This window comes from Salmo trutta, chromosome 1, assembly GCF_901001165.1.
Source record: "Salmo trutta chromosome 1, fSalTru1.1, whole genome shotgun sequence".
Classification (NCBI taxonomy): domain Eukaryota; kingdom Metazoa; phylum Chordata; class Actinopteri; order Salmoniformes; family Salmonidae; genus Salmo; species Salmo trutta.
This window is the reverse complement of record NC_042957.1, coordinates 68534126-68555348: the sequence shown is the minus strand read 5'-3', so window position 1 is coordinate 68555348 and position 21223 is coordinate 68534126. Positions and strand designations below refer to the sequence as shown.

Sequence of the window (21223 nt, the reverse complement as noted above, 5' to 3'; positions counted from 1 at the left end):
ACAAGAAATTTGTAGAGTGGTTGAAAAACGAGTTTTAATGACTCCAACCTAGGTGTATGTAAACTTCCGACTTCAACTGTATATGATCTTATCCAAAAGGTACATATATTTTTGTACTGGTCCCCCTTGGGATATGAACCCACAACCCTGGTGTTGCAAGCACCATGTTCTACCAACTATGCCACACGGGACTGGTATACAGTGTCCTTATCCATTCCATTATCCATCTGTCTGGGCCTCTCTCCTCTTTCACATACAGTCCTTGTTCTTTCTCCATTTGTATTCTTTCCTCGTGTTTATTGGGTGAGTCATTTCCAGAGAGCCCAGTGTTCAGCTCCAGGAACAGTTCCTATGGTAACATTCTCTCCCTACTGAGCTGCTACAGCTGTCCCAATGCTGTGTTGCTGTTGTTTACAAAACAAAGTGTCTCTCTCTAGTTTATATGTGTGACTAAGATACAGTCAATGGATGGGAGGAAGTTGGGAATGTCCGTATTAATCATGTTGTGCTAACTAAGCACTGGGCCTTCATTAATAAAGCTCTTAGAGTAGGAGTGCTGATCTGGGATCAGTTTAGCCTTTTAGGTGATAATGAATAAGTTAACTGTTATGAATACTGGCCCTGACTGACTCAGAGGGAGAGGGTTGTTGATTTCATGTTGAGGTAAGCTGAAACCACAGAAGTGCTGGTCTGATTCAGACCAAGGCCTCTGATAGGCCTACAGCAAATGATAAGAAGCTCAGGCACTGTGACTGAGTCATACAGTACCTAAATTCACCACACTTCTCTCCTTTTTTCACTCTCCCTCTGTTTCTATCATCCCTCTGTTTCTATCATCCCTCTGTTTCTATCATCCCTCTGTTTCTATCATCCCTCTGTTTCTATCATCCCTCTTTCTATCATCCCTCTTTCTATCATCCCTCTTTCTATCATCCCTCTGTTTCTATCATCCCTCTCTTTCTTGCCATCTCATCTTTCTTGCCATCTATCCATCCCTCATCTTTCTTGCCATTTTTTCTCCCTTGCTATATCACACTATCATCTCTTCCCCTGTCCTCGCTTTCCTCTCTTTGCCATATCACTATCCCACTCTCTTGCCATCTCCTCTCTTCCTCTCATCTCTTTCTCCTGCTCTCTTTCTTCTCTCTCTCTCTTTCCCTATCCTTCTGTCCTTAGCTCCAGCTACTCGACTGTGGCCCTAGAGTTTGAGAAGGTGCATCAGATCGCTCCCGTGTTCAACTCGCCCAGGATGTCGCGGCGGAGCCTGCGTCTGCAGACCACTGGTGGTCTCTATGGCAACGACAGCCTGGCTGAATTCTCCTCCCAGAACCACAGCAGCGGAGGGTCCAGTCGGACAGAGTCATGGTAAGTCTACACAGGGTCCAGTCAGAGAGAGTCACGGTCAGACTACACAGGGTCCAGTCAGAGTCATGGTCAGACTACACAGGGTCCAGTCAGAGAGTCATGGTCAGACTACACAGGGTCCAGTCAGAGAGTCATGGTCAGACTACACAGGGTCCACTCGGACAGAGTCATGGTAAGACTACACATGGTCCAGTCAGAGAGAGTCACGGTCAGACTACACAGGGTCCAGTCGGAGAGAGTCACGGTAAAACTACACAGGGTCCAGTCAGAGAGAGTCACGGTCAGACTACACAGGGGAAGGGAGTCAATGGAAACACACAAACGCACTCATACAGACACAAAAGTTAGAAACATTAGCCTTATATTAACATTAAACATGTACACACAGAGACGGCTGGAGGCAGATACACACAGAGGCAGATACACACAGAGGCAGCTGGAGGCAGATACACACAGAGACAGGCACACACTGACTTCTATAATCTCTCTCCTGTCTCTCAGGATGGTAAGGAGCAGAAAGCAGCAGCAGCAGTCTGCCTCCAGCTCCCGGTCCCTGAACCAGTCCCTGTCCCTGAACCAGTCCCGGTCCCTGAACCTGTCCCTGAATCAGACGCCACGCAAGACCCTCTCCTTCTCCACTACCAACACTCCCTCTACGGGCTGCACCACTGCCAGCGATGCCTCCCTGCTATCCTCCATCCTGGACCAGTCCAGCCTCCGCCAGCGATCCACCACCACTACTACCACAGACGGCTACTGGGGTCAGTCCAAGAGGAAAGGGCAGGGCATGGGTCATACGATCAGAGGAAGGGTTACGTTTGATAGAGAGGATACATTAGCTCTATTCTGGTCCCAGACCTGTACGGTATGTGCATTAGCCAACTCCTCCGACTATCGTTGGCTTAACATGACAGGTATGGTCAGACAGTCTGTCATACAATGGCTAAAGCACAGGTCTAGGACCAGTCAACCTCATTAGAATATATGTGGTAAAACTAGCGGTTTTACTGTAGCAGTTTAAGCTAACTAGCTAGCATGCTAATTTTAATTACTGCAGTTTGTTGTTTGTGTGTCTGTCTGATATGTAAGGCAGGACTGATGAATGGTTTGTGGGAATACCAGGGGAGAGACGGGGCAGGCTGATTTGTATAATCTCTCCATTTAATCCCTTTTGATGTGGTTTTACAGAGATTAGCTGCGTTATTACCCATGTGACCCAATACAATTAATGAATCAGTATTCAATGATCTCCCGCTGGCTTGGATGATTTGATAATGCTTTATTCTGTCTAGGTTCAGATCAGGATACCAATCTGAAAGGTGAGACTTCACCATTCATTCTAATGATATTTGTGAGCATTCACCCGGGTAGTGATCTTTTATTACGCATCATCACAACACTTTTCCAGGAAGTAAACACAGGCTTGCTTTAAGGCTAGCTCTGATGTGCAAAATAATGATATTTTGAGACCATATAAATGGACTGATGAGAAATAAATGAAGAAATGGTTTTCTAGTCAGAGTTGTACTTAAAAATGTTCCTCTTGTGTGTGTTTCCCCCAGGGAGGAGTTCAAGGACGGACCACAGCTCAACGGGTGCGAACGGCGGCGTCAACACTGTGTCGCACAGCCACGCCATGGTCGCCAACGGTTACACCTGTAAAGACTGTTCCATACACTCTGAGAGGAAAGAAGCTCTCACCACATACTCCTCCTCTTCCTCGTCTCGGGCTGCCTCTGCTGCAGAAGCTGCCGCCGCCCTTTCATCCTCTTCCTCATCTCAGGCTGCCTCTGCTGCAGCAGCTGCTAACGCCATCTCATCATCATCAGCCTCATCCTCCAGTTTATACTGCACGGTCAAGAGTCAGAGGAGCAAGACAGGTGAGAACCTTACCTAGTGTGCACACAACTGACTGGGGAGTGAAACTGGGTTGTGTTCATTAGGCACCAAACGGAAGAAAACAGACTGAAACATGGAGGGACAACCTGGATGCTCATTTCATTTTCTATTGCAAAACGCTTTCTGTTGCATTCCCTAATGAACATGTCCCAGTGTTCCTCTCCTAGGAAAAAGGTAAACAGGAGTTTCTTCCTGTTTTACAAATCTGTGCATATCACACTTTCCTTAATTTATAAAATCTCTGAGTCCCATTAGAAGACCACTTTAAAAGGCCAGAATGCCCAAAATAAGTAAAAATTATTATTCAACCAGCCATTTCTTGTGTGATTTTCTGTTCGCTTGTTAGTGCTAACGCTACGTGGGTTTCCACTTAGAAGGACCCATTTCTCCACCTTTTATATGTCCGGCTAAGTTAACTAACCTGCTGTCCTTTCTCTGTCTAGGTCTCCTGGTGTCAGTCTCTAACACGTGTTTCCACTACAGCAGACGAGCCCTGGCCCCCATAGTGTCCATGATGACACTGCTCTACCAGAACGTTCTGTGGCTGGGCACAAGAGCCAAGAGCCACTCAGGCAAAGGTATACGAAATGCTTACTACTGGGGTCTGTTCAGAGGGGCACAACTTTACAAAATGTTCACGTAGAAATGCATTATGTAGAACAGATATGGTGCAGAATTGGGAATCATATCAGCTCTATTCATTGTATATCTATCTGCAAATTTTACCTCACTGAATTCCCCCATTATACTACTTCCCTTCCCACCCATCTCTCTTTCTTTCTTTTTTTACTGTCTTTCATGGTTTGACTTATTCAAAGCTGTTCAACCTGATAATCTAAAGGGACTGGACCCGAGTTAATCGTAATAGTGCTATAAAAATATGTATTTGTAAGATTCAAATGGATTTCCACTCCTGTCTCTTCCCAGCCTCAAATCTGTGACGTTCGAGGTGGAAATGGAATAGCCTGGTCCCAGATCTGTATGGGCCTTAACATTAGTCAGATGAGTTGTTTAAATGAAGCAAAAATACAAAATTATAGTAGTCTGGGTAGTCAGCTAAATAAAGCAAAATACTGATCTGGTCCCGGGCTGGGACGGGGGTTTAACAGACAGATTGTCTGACCTGACCTTTGATGTGTGGTATGGTTGTGTCACTAGGTGTCCTGGTGTCCCTCTTAGACAGGGCCAGACGTGCCGTCTCCTCCAGCGCGTCCCGTGTCTCTTGGTTCTTTAAGCAGACCACTCTCCACAGGATGATGGGCTACAGGGCCAACGGCTACGAAGGCAAAGGTACCTGACCCACCGCCAACCTGAGGTCAGGAGGCATGGGTCAAAGGTCATCGATCATTAACACTGACCAGTCCCCACCTCAGTGACCCTCTTTTTTTCAGCCCTCTATTTCCACTGTCCGTCGACACGACTTTTCTTTCTCAAGCTCTTGGTCTTTGCATTTCTATGTCTGTGAAAACGTATCTGTGAAGGCTGGGCATAAGGTTAACTGTGCATGTATAGTAATGGTTTGGTGGATTATAATGTAGAGGAATGCTTCTCTCCATAGTATGTACAGATGCTGTTTTCTACTGTGTAGTTTCACCACAGATAACTCTCTTTCACTCTTCAGAGCCTCTCTCTCCAGCTCTGTCCATCTACCTCTGTATAGTCGTGGCCAAAAGTTTTGAGAATGACACAAATATTAATTTTCACATAGTCTTCTGCCTCAGTTTGTATGATGGCAATTTGCATATACTCCAGAATGTTATGCCATGCAAATGAACTAAATCCCCCCAAAACATTTCCACTGCATTTCAGCCCTGCCACAAAAGGACCAACTGACATCATGTCAGTGATTCTCTCGTTAACACAGGTGTGAGTGTTGAAGAGGACAAGGCCGGAGATCACTCTGTTATGCTGATTGAGTTTGAATAACAGACTGGAAGTTTCGAAAGGAGGGTGGTGCTTGGAATCATTGTTCATCCTCTGTCAAGCATGGTTACCTGCTTTGCATAAAAAGGGCTTCACAGGCAAGGATATTGCTGCCAGTAACATTGCACCTAAATCAACCATTTATCGGCCCATCAAGAACTTCAAGGAGAGCGGTTCAATTGTTGTGAAGAAGGCTTCAGGGCGCCCAAGGAAGTCCAGCAAGCGCCCAGACCGTCTCCTAAAGTTGATTCAGCTGCGGGATCGGGGCACCACCAGTACAGAGCTTGCTCAGGAATGGCAGCAGGCAGGTGTGAGTGCATCTGCATGCACAGTGAGGCGAAGACTATTGGAGGATGGCCTGGTGTCAAGAAGGGCAGCAAAGAAGCCACTTCTCTCCAGGAAAAACATCAGGGACAGACTGATATTCTGAAAAAGGTACAGGGATTGGACTGCTGAGGACTGGGGTAAAGTCATTTTCTCTGATGAATCCCCTTTCCGATTGTTTGGGGCATCCGGAAAAAAGCTTGTCCTGAGAAGACAAGGTGAGCGCTACCATCAGTTCTGTGTCATGCCAACAGTAAAGCATCCTGAGACCAATCATGTGTGGGGTTGCTTCTCAGCCAAGGGAGTGAGCTCACTCACAATTTTGCCTAAGAACACAGCCATGAATAAAGAATGGTACCAACACATCCTCTGAGAGCAACTTCTCCCAACCGTCCAGGAACAGTTTGGTGACGATCAATGCCTTTTCCAGCATGATGGAGCACCTTGCCATAAGGCAAAAGTGATAACTAAGTGGCTCGGGGAACAAAACATTGATATTTTGGGTCCATGGGCCAGGAAACTCCCCAGACCTTAATCGCATTGTGGTCAATCCTCAAGAGGCAGGTGGACAAACAAAAACCCACAAATTTTGACAAACTCCAAGCATTGATTATGCAAGAATGAGCTGCCATCATTCAGGATGTGGCCCAGAAATGAATTGACAGCATGCCAGGGTGGATTGCAGAGGTCTTGAAAAAGAAGGGTCAACACTGCAAATAATGACTCTTTGCATCAACTTCATGTAATTGTCAATAAAAGCCTTTGACACTTATGAAATGCTTGTAATTTTACTTCAGTATTCCATAGTAACATCTGACAAAAATATCTAAAGACACTGAAGCAGCAAACTTTGTGGAAATTAAAATGTGTCATTCTCAAAACTTTTGGCCACGACTGTATGCTCATCACTGAAACGGTCCTCCATACTTCTTATAGAGACAGAGACAGAACTCCTGTACCACCTCACTGCATCTCGCTCATCTTTGTTTTCCCCATACACTCCATACCTGAATCCTCCTCTCTCCCAGCCCCCCTCTTTCCTACATTCTGACTAGATCTTTATGTCTCAGAGTCCCTCTTCACCCGTTTCCTCCTGCTCTCCATTCTCCTGTCTGTCTGTCTGTCTGTCTGTCTGTCTGTCTGTCTGTCTGTCTGTCTGTCTGTCTGTCTGTCTGTCTGTCTGTCTGTCTGTCTGTCTGTCTGTCTGTCTGTCTGTGTGTCTGTGTGTCTGTGTGTCTGTGTGTCTGTGTGTCTGTGTGTCTGTGTGTCTGTGTGTCTGTGTGTCTGTGTGTCTGTGTGTCTGTGTGTCTGTGTGTCTGTGTGTCTGTGTGTCTGTGTGTCTGTGTGTCTCTGGGTCTGTGTGTCTCTGGGTCTCTGGTCCCGTATCCATCTCCGGTTTAATACAAGTCCACTTGATTACGTCATAAACAAATGGTCTTCTTTCCACTTTGGTTGGTTCCCTTGGTGACATGCAAATTTCCCTCTTACCCTCTCTTGTGTGTCGTTATATACAACGCGTCACACGCTCTTGGTCGCCACTCGCCTGCAGAATGAAAAGTTTGGTATGTAAATATGATTATTAATAGTTTGTTGTGTTGCAGCTCACTCCAGTTACTGTGGGAGCATGAATGTAAAAGACCACGTGATGGGAGACGGACACCCCCACTTTTTGAATGGCTCGTTGTGTAAGTAGTCAACACGCTCACACACACACACCCATGTGCATGGGCACACACAAACACAAATTCCCTCTCAAGTGCTCTATACGTGCCAGGGGGCCACTTTGTCACCCTGATTGACCCAGAGTTAATTCAATGCGTGACCTATTTCCAGATCAGTGCACAGGGGTTACGTGAACCACTAGGGCCAGTGGCCAGCCGGTCACACCTCTTTCACCAGTCAGTGACTGTACTCTGGCTACTGGTCTCCCTAGTCAGATACAGCAGGTGTTTGTGTGTTTCCATACAAGCACTGAGAAGTTTTTTAAAGATTTTTTTGAAAAGACCGAAACCCATAAAGATCAATCAGATGTATCTCTGTGAATGTTTCACTTCACTTTAAAGATTGTTTCAAGGAAACTGGGCGAAGATATAGTCCTGTAGTCCATATTCCATGATGTCTTATCTAACGTCTTCCTAAATTACACTGGTGTCAGATTCAGACAGAATGACATACGATCCTGACAATGCAGTTGAACAAACGTCAAACAGAGAACAAAGGCCTGTTTGACACAGAAGTTGCTAATCCAAACATCTGGAGAGGAGGGAGGAAGGGATGGGCTGTGTTACCAAAGAGAGAACCTGGAACGTTGCCTTTCTTTCTTGCACATGCGTACATCTCAGAAGAATGCTTTTTCATATTAACGTGGTTCCTGTGTTCTAAGATTTGATCAACTACGCATTTTGATTGCAATAAAAACAACCTGGAACGCAACCAGAGATTGACACACAGTTCTCTGTCAACTGTGTTGCAGCTGTGGACATTTCACTCATTCAGAAGCATTTTTTCTGTGGTTGGTAGTTTTTATAATATTGGATTTTACTTTTCTTCATTTTTTTACATTCCAAAAAAAACTAATACATATAAACAAAAATGTACAGACATACAAACAATGACTACATCTCATCTGCCCAGACCTGCATGCTCACACTCCCATCCCTAGTGCCTGAATTATTGTTTGCAACTTGGTCTTAAATTGTACCAATTTGTTTTTCTCAGTTACCCATCATTAGATTTTTCCATTGTGTCAATGATGGCGGATTGATCGACTTCCAAGTTTTTAGTATCTGTTTTTTCAAGATGAGTGATGAGAAGAGAATCGTCCAGCCCATTGGGTATCTCACTACACCCCCACATGACATGTATACAAATATGCAGACAGACGGATTAAAAGTACGTTTACGTTGTAATACTTCTGATAGACAACTTTCTAGCTCCGCCCATAACTTCCAAACTTTGTAGCATTCTCAGAAAGTATGGATTATGGAGTTATTATTAGTTTTACACTTGAGACATGACTTCGCTGTTGTGTTGTAGAATATTTCTCTTGTATAATAAATTCTAAACATTACTTTATACTGGATTAAGTGTACATTTTTGTTAACTGTAATTTCGTTAGTTATGCTCCAACTGTTCTTGCCTTTCGTTTTCCAAGTGGGCCAGTTTATCGATGAATTCTGAAAAGCTGTCCAAGGATTATTCAATAAGGTCGTGTTTCTAGGGAGCGATATTTGTTGTTTCGGTAAAAGAAGTTTCATTTTCTTCCATATTGTTTTAGTGTTCTAACTATGACGTGTTAATGTGCTTAGCTTCATCCTTTGAAAATAGACACATGAAAAGATTCTGGGGATGAGCATGTGCATCTTCAATATGTACCCATTGTTCCTCTTTAGTGTATTTAACTATATGTCACGAGTAAAAGCCTTGGGTAGAGAGTTGATACATTTCCAAGTCTGGAAGGTTAAACCACCCTCTGACCTAGGAAGATGGAAAACTTTCCTTTTTATTCTATTCATTTTATTTGAATGCTTTTACATTTCATACATTATTTGGAACTTTAATTTGACTTCTGATTTGTTAAGTTCTATACATTTTTTGCTTCTGAGTTGCGTTGATGTTTATTGCATTTAATTTTTCATTTGTTTGTTTTCTTTTCCTCCTTGTCTGCCATCCATCCGTCATGTGGTCATTCTCAGGTGACGACTGTAAAGGGAAGCAGCACCTGGGGACCAACACACTGGTCCACAGTCACACACAGACCTCCAGAACTCACCGTCTACTGGGGGGTCTGTGGACCCTTATAGCTTACACAGGTTATAATCCCCTTCCTCCTCTCCCTGGCTTCCTTACTGATCTAATACACATACAGGTTAACCCCATTCCTCCTCCTCCTGGCTTCCTTACTGATCGAATATACATACAGGTTAACCCCCTTCCTCCTCTCCCTGGCTTCCTTACTGATCTAATACACATACAGGTTAACCCCCTTCCTCCTCCTCCTGGCTTCCTTACGGATCTAATACACATACAGGTTAACCCCCTTCCTCCTCTCCCTGGCTTCCTTCCTTACTGACCTAATACACATACATCAGAGTTGTATTGATTGGTCCAAACCATAGCTAAACGTTCTGCAACAGAAACCAAAAACAAGCATTTCTTATTGGACGTTCAGGTAGTCCTTCCCTGACTCAGTCAGTTTGATTCTGTTTGGTGCCTAATGAATACGACCCTTGCTTTATAAAACTTGCGCACATAGACTTTTCATAGGAATCTCTCATTGACATCAATGCAAATTATATACAAACTGTGTGTGTGGGGGAATACAATTCCCTTCCTTCCACTACTGATCTAGGACCTGTTTTGTTGCACTGCTGATAGTGGCTGAGGTCAGGACTAGACTCCAGAGAGCTGATCTGAAATCAGTTGTGAACTGAAGCCTTGTCCTAATGCCCAGCATTTGTTATTACCATGTCATTAGCACTCTATTTACTGAATTGAATCACTATGATTTCTTAGTTTTTTTACCTTGTATTTTAACAGGTTAATCTCATTGAGATAAAAAAAAATATATTTTTTAAGAGAGACCTGGCCAAAATAGCAGTGCATAAAGTTTCATACAAAGACCCTTTTCTAATGAAAGCTCCAACGTTGTGTGTTTGTTCTGACCTTCCAGGCTACTGTCTGCTCCAGCCAGGTTACTATGTAGTGAGGTCAGGCCTGGCGCTGGGGTCAGCAGTGGGGTCAGCAGTACGGTCAGTGGCTCAGAGACTACTGTCAGTGCTGTGGCTAGTCCTGGGAGCTCCAGGTTAGTTACCCTGTGTTGCATCCATCCTCTTCATCATCAGTATTTAGTTGTTTAATCAGTTGCTCTTTCTTATATCATACACGCTACGTTACAGTAACGACCCCCCCCCCCCCCAGGTAAAGCAGCCAGACGGTTGTTGTGGTGTCTGGGGACAGGCTGGTACCAGCTGGTGTGTCTCATGTCTCTGTTCAACGTCTTCTTCCTGACCCGGTGAGAGCCTCTGTTACTGTATCCAACTCATGTGACTTTTGCCAGTGTAGTTCTCAGAAAGATCCATGTGTAGATGATTTTTATTGACCTACTATTGTTCTTTGTTATCAAAGGTTGCAGATGTAACTGTGGCTGTAACTTTTGATTGATGTGATTGACAGCAGAGACATTTCAGATATCTGGGGCAAACCGTAGTAAAACGTTTTTGTCATTGGACAAGTTTACATTGTACCTTCCTGTTTGTGTCTGAGACCCAGTTATCATTGTGCATGTTTGATAAATATTTATGACTGTTCTTATGCAGGCTCTGTCTAACACGATAAATCTTAATTAGATTGAATTATATTTTGGTTATATTTAGGCATTTGTCATTTCTTCAGATGAAATTAAATAATGATAACAAAGGGTCATGATAGATGGGTTCTGTCAATTAGATAGATGCACATGACAGATATGATGATTGAATTATTTAGTCAAGACTTTTAAATATTACATTTTGATTCAATTATTTCTCTCATCTGAGGAAGAAAAGGTTACAGTGTCTGATCAGGTTATGTTTGACGGTGTGTGTGTGCATGTCTCAGGTGTGTTTTGCTCACTGCTCTGTGTGTGTCTTTCAGGTGCCTGCCCAGAATGTGGAAGCTCCTCCTCTTCCTCCTTCCCCTCCTGCTACTCCTGTGTGAGTCACCTGACGTAACCTACTTCACACACAAATACGCCGATCTGTCAGCTGTGTAGCACCAGAGCTGTTAACCAGCCCCCCAGAGCTTACTCCAAATCCAGCCCCAGATCTAGGACACTCTTACTGGGCACACAGCTACAGAACCAGCCCTTCTGTGGAACAACTGTGGAACAACACTTTTACACACTAACAGTCTACACAGAAAAGCACTGACTTGCATTCATAAACCCACAAGCTACTATCAAATCCCCAAATTCATGCATAAACACAAAAAAACGTAAACAATAGAAGCCTAAGAAACAACAGGTGCTATACCAATAAAGCTTTCACTGCATTTATAGTAAAGACGGGCAGGTTGTTGCATACTGTAGTTCCTGTTGATTCATTTCCTTGTTTCTCTCTCCTCTCAGGGTTGTGGTTCTGGGGTCCGTCCAGTTTCCTCTCCTACCTTCCAGCCATAAACCTGACAGAGTGGCGCTCCAGAGTGGTGTCCCCCTTCACCCTCTCATCGTTTATCCTGACCCCTGCCCTTGTTCCCACCCCCGCCACACCACTGGAGCAGACTACCCCAGCACCCCCCGGCCCACAGGCACAGGTAAGAGAGGAGCTCGCCTGAGAAGCCTGAGGGAGTCTCTCTATTTGTGTCTGTATTGTGTGAATATGGTACTTCATGAAATACACCTGCCTCATGAATGTTGGACTAAAACAAGCTTTCTTGTTCTCTGTCTAACCTCTCACTATACTTCTGTGTCCCTCCTTTATTTCTGTCTATCCCGTATCTCCCTCTACAGCCAGTCCTTCCCCCCATAGTCACTGTGGACACAGAGAGCCTGGAGCGGGTGGAGCATGGTCTGGCCCTGCTGTGGGAGCGGGTGCAGCAGGGGGACCAGAGGCAGGAGCAGCATCACGGGGACACCCTGGCCCAGTACACCCTCCTGAGGGAGCAGCTGGACAGCCAGACGGACAGGGACAGCCTGGGTCTCTGGGTCTCTGGCTTGCTGGAGCACAGGATCACCCTGCTGAGAGGAGAGCTGGAGCAGCAGGAGGCCTCACACAGGGCACAGGTAGGGATGGCTGTCAGGGGAGGGGAAAGGGACACCAAAAGATGTTGATAGGACTGGGACTTGGTGTTAGGAATGGGGTTGGGACTTGGTGTTAGGAATGGGGTTGGGACTTGGTGGCAGGAATGGGGTTGGGGTTTGGTGGCAGGAATGGGGTTGGGGTTTGGTGGCAGGAATGGGGTTGGGGTTTGGTGGCAGGAATGGGGTTGGGGTTTGGTGGCAGGAATGGGGTTGGGGTTTGGTAGCAGGAATGGGGTTGGAGTTTGGTGGCAGGAATGGGGTTGGGGCTTGGTGGCAGGAATGGGGTTAGGACTTGGTGTTAGGAATGGGGTTGGGGCTTGGTGGCAGGAATGGGGTTGGGGCTTGGTGGCAGGGCTGATCAGAGGGTTGAGCTTCAACATTTTAATTGATAACTATGTACAGATTTGTGGTTTTTATGTAGGGTCAGATTTCAGTGCGTTTTGCTTCGTAAGCATTCCATACTGACCACCTATTCCTTATTACTGAGTTCCTTACTCTTTACTTCTGGGTGACTTTTTCTCCTCTCTCCCTCTCTTTCTCTCCCTCTCTCCTGTGCAGACTGAAGAGCAGAGGGTTCAGCAGCAGCAGAGTCAGGAGACACGGCTAGCTGAGCTGGAGAGGCTGCTGCAGGTCCTCGCTACTAAATCTGAGGTAACATCTATTTCTGAGAAATACACACAATACCCCATTACCTACATTTCCCAATACATACAGGAACGTACAGGTCCTGGCAGTTGAGACTGAGGAAATGGTCTATGGGAAATACACACCAGACTATGAATGAAACCCTGTGAGATCAAATGAATCCACCCAGGAGCATACGTTACCTCCACATCTGAACACACACCACTAGATCTTAGCAGGCTAACAGCTAAGCTTGAGGTGCAGTCTCACAAGCTTATTACTGACTGACACATACAAGACCCACGCATCACATTACCCACCCATAGGAACACAAACAGGAACATACCGGTTCTGGCAGCTCATCTGAATAAGCACCAGTCCATACATACATCGTCTCAGGTAGTTTGTTTGAATACATACAGTATGACACACACTCATACACGTCTAGTCATCTGATACACAGGAGTCAGCATGTCCCTGTCCTTTTAGGTTAATTGTGATGACATATAATGCCTGTGCTGAAAGTGTTCACATCAACACATGCTGTATTGTAGCTTATTGGCCATGAATTTATATTACAGTACGGTACATTTTAATGAGGTTGTATTTCAGGCGGTGCAACAGAAACGGGAACAGCGGAAGGAGGAGACAGCCACACCACCCCCTGCCTCTGTCCCTGTCAGGTAGGTTCACCGTCACTGGCTTAACGTCCATAGATGATATAGTGCAGAACTTTTCTACGGTTTACACCTGCACTCTATTTCATGGGGAAAGAAACTCTTGCACACTGGTTCTCTTCATTTGCCCCAAAATGTTTTAATGTCTTATGACTGAAACATTGGTCTAAGTGGTCCATTATTAGATCAAACAATAGAGCCAGTGTATTGGAGTTAGTTTTTACAGCATGCAAACGTTTATATTTTTTAAAGTGTGGAGCCAAGTCAAGGGTTGCAAAATTTGTCAGTTTCTCAAAACTGGTTTACCAGAAATGCCGGTTAGAAGATTCCTGGAATCAGGAGGTAATAAGACAGACATCAGGGAATCTTCCAAACAGGATTTCTGGAAAATTAGGGATTTTTTGGAAATTTTTCAAACCTAAGCAAGTGTAAAAGAGACACTTCTCTCTCTCTCTCTCCCCCCCTTTATCTCTCTCACTTTCTCTTTTCTCCGCCTCAGTGTGGGTGTGGACCAGGAGGCCCATGCTGCTTTGCTGGCGGAGGTGCAGAGGCTGGAGGAGGAGCTGGGTCGGATCAGGGGCGACCTGCAGGGGGTGATGGGATGTCAAGGGAAATGTGAGCAACTGAACACAATCCAGGAAACGGTGAGTATGAGAGACAACTGTCTGTTTACTGCTTTTAGTGTTTACTGTACCTTGCGCTGATATAGCTCAGTCTTTATTATAGTAGTTGTACATTACTTTTGCAATATAATGGCATTCTTCCAAATGACAGCCTGTACTGTGCTGTTACTGAACTTCTACATGATGGTATATGTATTCTGCAGTTACAGCCCCTCACACATGATCTGTCTCACCTCTCCCTCTGTCTCACCTCTCCCTCCCAGGTGTCTACCCAGGTGTCCGCCCAGGTGAGGCGGGAGCTGCGGGCCCTGTTCTACGGCTCTGACGACCAGACCCCCCAGGGTGAACCAGACATCCCCAAGGGACTCCTCCAGTGGCTGTCGTTGCGCTTTGTGAGCGGGGCCGACCTGCAGGCCCTCCTGGCCAACCTGGAGCTCAGCATCCTGAGGAACGTGTCGCTGCAGCTGGAGCAGAGCAGGGCTGAGGCCAGGGCTGCAGTCATCACCACCCAGACCCAGGCTATTACACAGAGTGCCCAACACACCGCCGTGGGCGGGGGACTGTCTGAGGAGGTAGACTACACACTCCACTATAGTGACTCTTTGTTGTCGTTAACCCAGTGCTACTCACTGTCATCAGAGGAATGGCTTCATTATCATCATTTATTTCATGAAGATGGACCGGTGTCCTGGACCCAGATTCTCCATAGAGCATGCTTTTGACTTCACGGCCCGCATCCACAAAGTGTCTCAGGGTAGGAGTGGTGATCTAGGATCTGACCGTATAACCTTATGCATTATGATCTAAAAGGCTAAACTGATCTTGGATCATTTAGCACTACTACTCTGAGATGCTTTGTGAATAGTGGATCAGAAGTAGGTTTAATTTGGGTCTTGGAAACCACCTCCTTCCTATATGATGTACTTTCACTATATGATGACTGTTACTTTAAGTGGTCATGATTGTCAATGAGACTAGGCGTCATTGTGTGTGGAGGTGCATGGCAGAGTCTCTGCAAAAGGTATCCAACCATACACACATCCTAACCCTCCATCCCTGCCTCTCTCTCCCCTAGCAAGTGCAGCTGATCGTCCAGAATGCCCTGAAACTCTACTCCCAGGATAGGACGGGCCTAGTGGACTACGCCCTGGAGTCTGGAGGTAAAGACAGACCTCTCACTCTGTTTACATGAACAGAACCACTCTGTGGGTTAGAGCCAGCCTGTTGATATGTCCACGAATAGAACTACCCTATGGGTTAGAGCCAGCCTGTTGACATGTCTATGAACAGAACCACTCTGTGGGTTAGAGCCAGCCTGTTGACAGGTCCATGAACAGAACCACTCTGTGGGTTAGAGCCAGCCTGTTGACAGGTCCATGAACAGAACCACTCTGTGGATTAAGAGCCAGCCTGTTGACAGGTCCATGAACAGAACCACTCTGTGGGTTAGAGCCAGCCTGTTGACAGGTCCATGAACAGAACCACTCTGTGGGTTAGAGCCAGCCTGTTGACAGGTCCATGAACAGAACCACTCTGTGGGTTAGAGCCAGCCTGTTGACAGGTCCATGAACAGAACCACTCTGTGGGTTAGAGCCAGCCTGTTGACAGGTCCATGAACAGAACCACTCTGTGGGTTAGAGCCAGCCTGTTGACAGGTCCATGAACAGAACCACTCTGTGGGTTAGAGCCAGCCTGTTGACAGGTCCATGAACAGAACCACTCTGTGGGTTAGAGCCAGCCTGTTGACAGGTCCATGAACAGAACCACCCTGTGGTTCAGAACCACCCTGTGGGTTAGAGCCAGCCTGTTGACAGGTCCATGAACAGTACCACTCTGTGGGTTAGAGTCAGCCTGTTGACAGGTCCATGAACAGAACCACTCTGTGGGTTAGAGCCAGCCTGTTGACAGGTCCATGAACAGAACCACTCTGTGGGTTAAGAGCCAGCCTGTTGACATGTCCATGAACAGAACCAACCTGTGGGTTCGAGCCAGCCTGTTGACATGTCCATGAACAGAACTACCCTGTTGGTCAGAACCATCCTGTGGGTTAGAGCCAGCTCCATGATGGTGGTTTATAATGGAAGGATTATCCTAGCCGTTAGCCTAGTGTTACATAACTATACAGCAGCCAGCACCGAGGGTTCGTCCCAAATGGCACCCAATTCCCTATATAGTGCCCAACTATGAAGGGAATAGGGTGCCTATGGTGTCCTACTTTTGACCAGGACAAAAGTAGTGCACTATAAAGGGAATAGGGTGCCAGGTCAAAAGTAGTGTACTAAGGGAATAGTGTGCCATTTCAGTATGAATGGTACTGGTATAACAGTAGTGAAGAGGGTAGTAGGGCTTTAGAGGCCAAAGCTCAGCTAGTCTGTCTCCATGGACAATAAGCCTGTTGTCATACTAATGGCCTGTGTGGATTGGACAGGCACAGGGGGATCCATTAGATTAGTGGTCAGATGAACTGAGTGGTCTGGGATGTTTGTCTGTGTGGATTCTATTTTGATATGTGTGTTAGTATGGAATCATGTTATTGTGTGTTGTGTGTTTCATTGCATTATCCCTGTGTATGGTCAGATGGCTTTTCAATACAGTTTCCTCACCACAGGGTTGTGGTTCAGGCATTAGGATTTCTGACTCATATATGCATTTTGACCTAAGATTGAATAAGAATGTCTTTCTTGCTCCCATTCTTTCATTCCTTGATTGATTCATTCATTGATTGGTTGATTAAATAAAGATCCACTTATTCCCAGAAGATAAGTCATAAACCTTAAGACATGTATTTCCAATGTGGTCTTCCTGCGTAGAAATAGAAAGGAATCTATTGTGGTTGAACTGTGGTAATGATGTAACGTGGTCATGTGTCTGTGTGGTCAGGCGGTAGCATCCTAAGCACGCGCTGCTCGGAGACGTACGAGACAAAGACGGCCCTCATGAGTCTGTTCAGCGTGCCCCTCTGGTACTTCTCCCAGTCACCCCGCGTCGCCATCCAGGTGAGCTCTCCAATTCAAACGTTCAGAAGCTTTATTGTTCCGGTCACAAACGCAGTGTACAAATAAAAACACATTCCAACAATAGCTGCAATCCAGGAATAGCTGCTGAGCTGCTTAGAAGACACTGATTCAATAAAGTTATACCAGAAAGAAGCTGTCGTGTTCAACACCACCAGGGGACATTGTTTCCTCTTTATCAGTGTTTTTATTTGTAGATAATGGTAAATGTTGAAAATGATTTCAACAATTACATCATTAGTCTTGTAAATGTTAACAGGACAGGGATTATCTTGTGGAGACTGATTAGAAGACGTTTATCAGTGACTCTAACATGTCTTACTACTCTTCCTCCCTCTGCCCATCGTCCTTTCTCCAACTCTCCTTCCTTCCCTCAGCCTGATATGTATCCAGGGAACTGCTGGGCGTTTAAAGGTTCTCATGGTTACCTGGTCATCCGGTTGTCCCTGAGGATCCTCCCCACAGCCTTCTGTCTGGAGCACATCCCCAAGGCCCTGTCCCCTACCGGCAACATCACCAGCGCCCCGCGCAACTTCACTGTCTATGTAAGACTCACACACACGTACTTACAATATCAGCAACTACACTGTCTACGTAAGACACACACACATACTGGCAAAATCAGCATCTTCACTGTCTATGTAACTCTCACACACACACACGTACTGGCAAAATCAGCAACTACACTGTCTATGTAAGACACACACACACGTACTGGCAAAATCAGCAACTTCACTGTCTACATAAGACTCACACACACGTACTGACAATATCAGAAACTACACTGTCTACGTAAGACACATACACGTACTGGCAAAATCAGCAACTACACTGTCTATGTAAGACACACACACTTATATACACACACACACACACACACACGCATACTGGCAATATCAGCAACTACACTGTCTACTTAAGACACACACACGTACTGGCAATATCAGCAACGACACTGTCTATGTAAGACACACACACACACGCGAACTGGCAATACCAGCAACTACACTGTCTACTTAACACACACACACGTACTGGAAGTATCAGCAACTACACTGTCTACGTAAGACACACACACGTACTGGAATTATCAGCAACTACACTGTCTACATAAGACGCATACCTACCTACTGGCAATATCAGCAACGACATGGAGTGCCTTCTGTTGGTCATGTGCGATCTATGGTCTCAGCCTCAATCTCCTGCCAGACATCACTGACTGGTTTCTGTGTGTTTTCAGGGTCTGGATGATGAGTATCAGGAGGAGGGGAAGCTGTTGGGTCAATACACCTACCAGGAGGATGGAGACTCAATGCAGAACTTCCCTGTCATGGTAAACACAAGAAAGGACATCAATTTATACACACTCATGTGCATGCGCCAACAAACACACACAAAAAACCTCTCACCATCCTGCATACTATATACAACCACTGACCTCTGGCTCTTTTTTACTTTGTCAAAAATCTTTTTAAACAAAATCTGATACTTTGAGATTCCTTACTATGTCTCTTCCTTCCATCCAGGAGAAGAACGAAAGGGCCTTCCAGATCATCGAGGTGCGGGTGCTGACCAACTGGGGTCACCCCGAGTACACCTGCCTCTACCGCTTCAGAGTCCACGGAGAACCTCGCATCCAGTGAGGGAGGATGGCGGCCATTTGAACTGCCAGTCAGCGGTGAAATGCATATCATCCTATCTGTATATAGTACTGGACATATTTTTCTAAATGGAGGGGGCTGGGAAAACCGAGACTTATATAAACGAGTGATTTCAGAAGTGTGGGGATGGGTGTTTGATTTATGCTAGAATGTGTCCAAGGGGGGTTTTGTTTTACTCAGTACTGAAATTATGAAAGAATGAACTGTAATGAAATGTTAGGGAATGTGAAAGAGAAGAGTGAAGGTGGAAGAAGCTCGGTCCCAGTCCCTCCACTTTAAACCTGCTCTTGCACTGAATTAGCCCTCCAGGTCAAAACCCTTTGGTTTTTGGAGGAGCGTTTTCCTCTGCCGCGCTCACACAACCACAGGAGTCTGACCTCCAGATGGAAACGGACTACACACATCTTTTTTTATTTCCTTACACATCCTGTCTGATTTGGTTGGCGTTTTAATCAGGTTTTATTTTGAATTGGGTGTTTCTTTGGAGACCCCTCGCAGATTCTGATGGAATTTCAGGATCAAAGCCACTTAACTGGATCAAAGCCACAGAACTGGGCCTAAAGGACGTTTATATAGGCCTCACACACACTGTGCCTACATGACACTGTATAGGCCTCTCTTCTCTTGATACAAAGCTACTTCTCTCTGCTGCTGTTGGTTGGTCAGTCTGCAGGGCCAGCTAATGTGGTCAGTGGACACTTGCAAGACACAGACAGGACTGCTACCGTTCTTTGGACTCAACAACACTACCGTTCGCCATGATTTTATGCATCCACACAGCCATCAAAACTAAGCTCTATCTCTCCTATAGAAAATGTTACACACATGGACAGACTTTTAATGACTTGATACGTGTGTATCTCAAGTTAAGATTTGGTCCTGAAGCTCTGTGGAGTCCAGACTGGAGTGTTAAGGAGAGTGAGACTGACAGCGAATGGTATGGTTTGGCTTCTTCTAGTGCAGCGAGCCAATGGTTTTGCTGCTCCTTGCACAGTCATTATAACGTCTTCTACTAGAGCTTCTACTCCGGACATCACCCCATTGAAGTTCAGGTTAGGGTTAGGTAAGGGGTATGGTTAAGGTTAGGATAGGATAGAGGTTAGGGTTTAGGGTAGGGCCATCCCAAGAATCCCAGATAGCACATAATCCCTTCTACTCCCTGCAGGAATGTAATCTGTATATTTCATTGTTAATAGTTGGTCCTTTTTAAGAATTCGATTTTATCAGTGTTGCTTTATGAAAAAAGGGTACACCTTGTCAATATTTCTTAAATTTTTATTACCCATTGTAACTGTAATTATGTTTGACTTCTACCATTTTTAGTTGAGAATAATGACAAATGATGCCTGTAAATGAAATGTGTGTTGCACAAGTCCTCACAATTTGTGGAAAAAACTAGATGGGGTAGCTATAAATTAGTTTTGTGTGGACCAGAAAGTCTAAATGTACAAAAAAATGATTTCATGATCCTATTTATTTTTAAGATAATTCGTTTCTGCAAGATAGGACTGCAATGTATTTTTATCAAAAAGCTTTTCAGTGCATTTTGGAAACATCTTGGGACAGTACAGATTTGTTTTTCATTTGTTTTTAAATGTTTGTTTTTTTAGTTTTGTCATTGCTGTCATCCTGAGGTAGCTTAACCGCATTTAGAATATATTCCTAAAGAATTACATTGAGAGCTTTTGATGCATGTGATATTTTACCTAATAAAGACTATTGTTTTTTTATTTAAAAGCTGCTTTAGTTGTGGTCACATCTGGGTGAAAAGTGGTGGTGACTGCATTATTTGGGGTCACATCTGGGGGGATTGTAGTTTTGGAATGGCAGCAGGGAGAGGATGAGTGTAAATGTACCAATAGATTACAGGTGTCAAACTCATCCCATGGAGGGCTGACTGTCTGCAGTTTTTCGCTCCTCCCTTATACTTGATTGATGAGTTAAGCTTACTAATTACTAAAGAACTCCCCTCACTTGGTTGTCTAGGGCTTAATTGAAAGGAATAAACAAAACCTGCAGACAGTAGGCCCTCCATGGAATGAGTTTGACACCCCTGCTAGATGGTGAATGCCCTTAGAATAAGAGATCACTATAGGGCAGAGGTACTTAACTCACCCTATGAGGTCCAGAGCCTGCTGTTTTCTGTTCTACCTTATCATTAATTGCACACACCTGGTGACCCAGGTCTAAATCAGTCCCTGATGGAGAAAAAAAATGCAGAGGAACTGGCTTTGAGGTCCAGAGTTGAGTTTGAGGGCTTTTCTTCTGATCACAATTTTTGTGTATTATAAACTTATACGCTCACCACATGAATCGTAATTCAAACTGCCTTTGA

At 45.1% G+C, this 21223-nt stretch overlaps 1 protein-coding gene across 6 annotated transcripts in view; it reads left to right on the top strand.

The window, feature by feature from the left end:
• The window catches only part of LOC115206256 (SUN domain-containing protein 1), a 46200-nt gene extending 25575 nt beyond the window's left edge, over positions 1 to 20625 (top strand). For 3 of the 6 annotated variants that reach the window (XM_029773041.1, XM_029773014.1, XM_029773006.1), the window contains 22 exons: positions 1177 to 1365; positions 1867 to 2126; positions 2658 to 2684; positions 2928 to 3245; positions 3708 to 3842; positions 4423 to 4554; positions 7113 to 7196; positions 9207 to 9323; positions 10184 to 10315; positions 10432 to 10525; positions 11146 to 11204; positions 11618 to 11802; positions 11999 to 12271; positions 12848 to 12940; positions 13526 to 13596; positions 14090 to 14234; positions 14477 to 14785; positions 15289 to 15373; positions 17094 to 17209; positions 17605 to 17772; positions 18468 to 18560; positions 18754 to 20625. In XM_029773041.1, the coding sequence (XP_029628901.1) occupies positions 1250 to 1365; positions 1867 to 2126; positions 2658 to 2684; positions 2928 to 3245; positions 3708 to 3842; positions 4423 to 4554; positions 7113 to 7196; positions 9207 to 9323; positions 10184 to 10315; positions 10432 to 10525; positions 11146 to 11204; positions 11618 to 11802; positions 11999 to 12271; positions 12848 to 12940; positions 13526 to 13596; positions 14090 to 14234; positions 14477 to 14785; positions 15289 to 15373; positions 17094 to 17209; positions 17605 to 17772; positions 18468 to 18560; positions 18754 to 18870 (3129 nt within the window). In that variant the 5' untranslated portion in view covers positions 1177 to 1249 and the 3' untranslated portion in view covers positions 18871 to 20625. The remainder of the gene's footprint in view (positions 1 to 1176; positions 1366 to 1866; positions 2127 to 2657; positions 2685 to 2927; positions 3246 to 3707; positions 3843 to 4422; positions 4555 to 7112; positions 7197 to 9206; positions 9324 to 10183; positions 10316 to 10431; positions 10526 to 11145; positions 11205 to 11617; positions 11803 to 11998; positions 12272 to 12847; positions 12941 to 13525; positions 13597 to 14089; positions 14235 to 14476; positions 14786 to 15288; positions 15374 to 17093; positions 17210 to 17604; positions 17773 to 18467; positions 18561 to 18753) is intronic. The other 3 variants (XM_029773024.1, XM_029773033.1, XM_029773049.1) reach the window with 3 other exon arrangements.
• Positions 20626 to 21223: the final 598 nt, after the last annotated feature.